At 43.5% G+C, this 6,000-nt stretch overlaps 1 protein-coding gene across 1 annotated transcript in view; it reads right to left on the bottom strand.

Moving 5' to 3' along the window:
• Positions 1 to 559: 559 nt before the first annotated feature.
• stxbp2 (syntaxin binding protein 2) overlaps positions 560 to 6,000 on the bottom strand; it is a 69,560-nt gene continuing 64,119 nt past the window's right edge. The window contains exons 17-19 of the mRNA XM_080216325.1: positions 5,574 to 5,659; positions 4,321 to 4,478; positions 560 to 2,743 (exon numbers count right to left, since the gene is read on the bottom strand). Coding sequence (XP_080072451.1) covers positions 2,664 to 2,743; positions 4,321 to 4,478; positions 5,574 to 5,659 — 324 coding nt within the window. The 3' untranslated portion in view covers positions 560 to 2,663. The remainder of the gene's footprint in view (positions 2,744 to 4,320; positions 4,479 to 5,573; positions 5,660 to 6,000) is intronic.

Raw genomic sequence — 6,000 nt, 5'->3', positions numbered from 1 at the left:
GCATGAAAAAAAAATTTCAGAAATGTAGGGGTCCAGCACATTCAAAGCTCCTTTCAGAATTGGGGTTGGGGTGGATTTGTGGATGTCCTAAAAATGTAAAAAAGTACATTCTAACTGAACCAAAGCACAGAGATCATTGTACAAAAATAACAGTAGCATACTAGATATTTTAAGCAATACTTTGAACAAAGATTGTATTATGACATCCAAGACCAGAAAGTTCCACCAAAACCATCTACATATCATTGTTAAAAAAAAGAAAATCTCAACGTAGATTAATGAATTTGCTTACAGCCTTCATTTAGACCAAATTTACAGATATGCAATGTTCAAACAGGAAAAAAGACTGCCCCATTTACAGTCTCATGACAGGAACTTGTGCAGAGGTTGCTTTTCAGTTAGTGCAATAAAGCTTACAAAATAAAAGTGGATTCATGCAATCTATGTCATTCTCAGAATCGGGGGCAGAGCAGGGACTGATAGCATCGCTCTCCTGAGGAGATCCGGTGGTGGTGGCAGGTGGGGGGGTGGGGGGGGGGGGGTGTGTGTGTGTGTGGCGGGAGCAGATTTCTTGAAAAGACTTGTGCCAAGTTAGTTTTGTGCTTTGGACCACTGTTGTATTTCCTTCAGTGTGAAGTTAGGCTATCGCAAGGAGTCAACTTCACGTCATACAGAAGGAAAGAAACAGAACTGTGCGACACTGGGGCTAATTGGGATCACAAGATACATCTCTTCAAGAAAGCAGGATTCAGTTGACAATAGTAGAGAATTCTCCGGGCACCATACTCTCTAGGGAGATTGCTAATAAATTAACTCAAACTAAAGTACTCCCCAAAGGTAAGCCTTCATGCTAGCAATAGAAATTTCTCTCATTTCTCTGTTTGTCTTGAGGTAACAAGCGTTCAGATGTAAATATGTTACGATAGCCCTGTCGATGCACTAATGATCTAGAGATGTTGCTTTACACTGAAGGGATATTGTGCTATACCAGTTGCAATGCATGGTGCTATCCGGTGGGAGGCTGCTGGTTTGTAACAAGCTACTACATACAGCAAGCTTCCGAGTTTGGCAGTGTCAATGGAGGTGGTAGAGGGAGAGCGTAGTAAACACTGACGTGCTATCAATACACATGTAAATCACCATAATCCAACAGGCTGTCAATTTATGGAGGATTACTGGCGATGGAAAATATGAAAACTGTCACGTATAATCTGCAATACACATTTTTTTGGGCCTCAGATTAACATCTGTGTATTGTGACTGCAATGGCAAACACTTGACATCTGTGTCATCAAGGCTTGATCTTAAAAAACATAATTTTGTCCTAAATTTGATTTTTCATTATTTACTATGTCGCTCAATCTGTATGTCTTTACAAAGAAAGAATGGAAAGCTGTAGCATTGGTATTCTGCAAGGGTTAGATCAAATGGATCTGAAAGGCCTTCTTCAACCCAACCTATTGAATCTAAATAATTAAAAACAAGCTTAATTGCCTATTCAGACAGCAGGACAACTGCAAGCAAAGAGATGAAGCAAAAGATTATGCAACACGCCGTAAATATACAATCCTTTATGATTTACTCCTTGCTTCCAGTTTACAAACAATGCAAAGTGCATTCAAATGTACAACGTAAAGAAAACACAGGGATGTTTCCATCGGTCGAGAGGCATGCTATGCAATTGTACGTGAATAGAAAAGGCAACACAGAAGGGAATAGAAAACCTCAGTTACAACAGGAGTAGGACAACTAACCAGACAGCAAGTTGCTTACCAGCTTTGGTTGAGTTCGAGATGAATGCACTTCACAAGCTAGTTGGTAGCATCAGTGCATCTCATCTTCCCGTCTGTTTACCGTACCTTTGGCTCTTTACAACTGTTGTAATGGATGCTCTGTCCAATGAACCAGCACCTCCTCTGTACCAAAGGTGCTCCAAGGTCCTTCTCTGTTAGTTAAAGGTGTGGTTGGGGGTTGGGGGGGGGGTGGAGTTTGGGTTTAAGACACGGAGGCATATAGATGAGGAAATGGTGAGGTACAAACCCTGGCCTGTACCAAATCTCCTCAGCTTGGAGGTCAAGGCAACAAGCCCAAGTTGTTAATGGCCAATTGTACAAACTCCAAGCACCACCCAAGCTGAGGTCAACAAATGCAGTGCAGACTGAAATCTGCAGCAGAGACATCCCTAATTCCTCTGCACCTGGATGACCACCAACCTCGACAAAGGTAAAATTATTTAACAAGAGATTGATTTTTTTTTGTTGGAAGGGTGCATCCAACCTGGAAGGGAAGTGGGAACATCAGACGAGGGGAGGACTGAAGTACAAAAGGGCTGACAGCATTTCATGAATCACAGCCCTGGCAAGAGTCTGCATCTTCAAGGGGGATAAAAAGAGGTTGGAGTAGGGGGAGAAGGAAAGAGAAGGCCAAATGTCCAACTCACCAAGTGGCAAGTAAATTAGCACTGATGCACCCATGTTTGACAATTAAAGGAGGGATCCAACTGTAAACTTCAATTTAAAAGATAAATAAATAATTACATCTAATTCTGTGAGCTTAACGTACAACCAGTTAATTTAGAGTCACTATTCCACTTTTCTGTGGGGTTTAATCACAGCTGGAAAATTACAGGATGGCAGCAGTCTTGGGGACATCCAACAGTCGTTTCAGCTCTGAGTCTCCAGAGGTTTGTCTAAAGTCTTCAGACCATCCAGGAATCTTTCAGGGGTCAGGATGTGAGTGGAGCCTGTGGAGGAGGCAAAAGACGGACATGTTGTTCTGGCATCAGTCAAACATTTTACCCAAGCTGACCATCCCACCCTGCACCCCCCCCACCTCTGAACAAGAGCTCATCTACATTAGGTCCAGAAACTTGTTCTGTTTCACAGATCAGAACGCTTCGAGCCACATTTACCTCACACCCTTCAGTCACTTTGCTCTTCCCAATGCATTAAAATCACTCTTGACCCAATTCCACCACCCATTACAGTGTAGATTCCCAAGCTATTTACCCTACCAGCCAACTACTACTTGGTGAATAAAAACTGCCCAATTTCACACTCTAAATGTCAAAGTTGTCTCTCCTCCCCCCAAAATAGAAATCATACTTCCAAATTCCAATCAGGTTCCTGCAGATTTATTCCAAGCACTCACTGGATAAACTTAAACCAGCTAGAACCTACACTAGCGATTCTACACAACTAACTCTGCCACTGTCAATTCAGTGGTAAATGGACAAAAGGATATCGTTAAGAGGGAAATGTGGGGTGTGTTACCAAATTAAACTTTTTTTTTAGCTTATTTATTAGTGCCACAAGTAGGCTTACATTAACACTGCAATGAAGTTACTGCGAAAATCCCCTGGTCGCCACTCTGTTCGGGTACACTGAGGGGGAATTTAGCACGGCCAATGCACCCTAACCAGCACATGTTTCAGATGGTGGGAGGAAACCCATGCAGACATGGGGAAAACATGCAGACTCCGCACAGTCACCCAAGCCAGAAATCAAGCCCAATTCCCTGGCTCTGAGGCAGTAGCGCTAACCACTGTGCCGCCAGCATTTAATTGGTCAGGGAGTGCCCCCATCAATTAAGCCTGGAGCAATCACTGTTGTAAGCAACCAGAACTAATTTTACAGATGTAACTTTTATAAATTACCTGGCCTCCTGCATTTGCTGGAGGAATAATCCTGCTTTACCCAGGCAATACAGTTGCTGTAGTCTTGGTGACGGGTTTGGAGACAGTTTGCTATCATTCATAAGTCATAGAATCCTACAGTGCAGAAGGAGGCTATTCAGCCCATCGAGTCTGCACCAACCACAATCCCACCCAGGTCCTATCCCCATAAACGTATATATTTCACCCTAGCTAGTCCCCGTGACACTAAGGGACAATTTAGCATGGCCAATCCATCTAACCTGCACTTCTTTGGACACTATGGGGCAATTTAGCACAGCCAATCTACCTAACCTGAACATCTTTGGACTGTAGGAGGAAACTGGAGCACCTGGAGGAAGCCCACACAGACACGGGGAGAACATGCAAACTCCAAAACAGACAGTGACCCAAGCCGGGAATCGAACCCAGGTCCCTGGCGCTGTGAGGGAGCATTGCTAATCACTGTGCTGCTCTAAACTAAAGTTAATTAAAACCAGAACTGTCAACCTACTTCCAATTCATTGGTCAACAATGTCACTCCACTGTAAACTGCATCCATTAGGTAAGTCCGAGACTCAACAAGGTTTTGCATGAAGATTTAATTTTTAATGGAACCAACGACTATTGAAACTTCACACAGAAAGTAACAAAACTGACAAACTTACCGATCAGCACCTCCCATTTGCTGTCGGTGGCCTTTGTCACTTCGTACGCACAGCGCATCTCAGACATGGAAACCCCTCCAATAACAAACACAATGAGTCGGGGCCCAGTCCTGTACTCTGATGGAGTTTTGTTCTTGTGCCAATGTCCAAAGCGGGCGCTTGAGGAGGGAACAGAAATTCACTTCAATGAAGTTTCCCCATACGCGATTAAGGCTTGAAATTTATTTACTAGTGTCACAAGTAGGCTGACATTAACACTGCAATGTTCTGTTGGGGTACACTGAGGGAGAATTTAGCATGGCCAATGCACCCTAACCAGCACGTCTTTCAGACTGTGGGAGGAAATTTCTTCACCCAAAGGGTTGTGAATCTGTGGAATTCCCTGCCCAGTGAAACAGTTGAGGCTACCTCATTGAAGGCAAAGGTAGATAAATTTTTGAACAGTATAGGAATTAAGGGTTATGGTGAGTGAGCGGGTAAGTGGAGCTGAGTCCAAGAAATGATTGCCCATGATCTCATTGAATGGTGCAGCAGGCTCGAGGGGCCGGGTGGCCTACTCCGGTTCTTATGAAACCCATGCAAATGCTGGGAGAATGTGCAAACTCCGCAGACAGTGCCTAAGCCAGGAATTGAACCCTGGTCCCAGGCACTATAAGGCAGCCTTGCTAACCACTGTGCCATCATGGGGCCGTAGATCCTCCAGCTTGGGACACATGCACACAATCTCATCTCCATCAATGAGGGGATAAACCACCACTTTGGGGAGATGGTGACACTGGCAAAATGACTATTCATTGACCATCTCAGCTGCCTAGAGTCGTGGCTTGATGTCGCGGTGGAGGTTGCTAGGCCCTGCAGAGGGCAGGTAAAAATCAACTACATTGGTGTGGACCTGGAAGTACATATAGACAAATAAGGCAAAGACAGGTTACTCTCCTTAAAGGATATTAATGAACCAACTGGACTTTTACATCAGACACATTTCATGGTCAATTTGTGACATCAGTTTCATTTAAATTTTAGAATTCCAATTTTAACTCTCAAATTGCCAGGGTGGGATTTGAACTCCTGTCCTCTAGATTACGATTAGTAACAATTATCCACACCCTCTCTAATATGTACCGTGACTTTTACACAGCACAACTACCGAAAGAAAGTGACACATTTTCTCAACCAGGATGGGAAATCGCTGGGTTTACTGCAGAGATTTCAGCGCCAGCAGAATGGATGCTGGGGGCTCATCATTCACCTACCTCACGGCTGTCTGAGTGGCTGTACTTGGGGCAGGGTCCGATACAAACGGCCACTGCTTTTTGCAAAGCTTTTCTTCTGTAGCATCCTGCAAGGATTACAAATCGTTACATCAAAAATACATACCTAGTGCAAACCAAAGGATTTACAACACAGAATAATTCATATTTCGGATGAGATGTTAACTATGTAAGCTTTATATAGTAGAGGGTAATATCCAGAGACATTGTGAACTGCATCATGTCTGCTATCATGTATACCCGTCATAACAGCATTGATATTCCAAATACTGATTTATTCTCTATTACAGACAGATTTTTAAACCATTCTCTCCCTCTAATATTGCTTGTCAAAAGAAACATATTTCATGTTTCTTATGGTGGCACAGTGGTTAGCACTGCTGCCTCACAGTGCCAGCGACTTGGGTTT

This window comes from Carcharhinus amblyrhynchos, chromosome 33 (assembly GCF_965287045.1).
Source record: "Carcharhinus amblyrhynchos chromosome 33, sCarAmb.v2.hapA, whole genome shotgun sequence".
NCBI lineage: Eukaryota > Metazoa > Chordata > Chondrichthyes > Carcharhiniformes > Carcharhinidae > Carcharhinus > Carcharhinus amblyrhynchos.
This window is presented reverse-complemented; position numbering and strand designations above follow the sequence as displayed.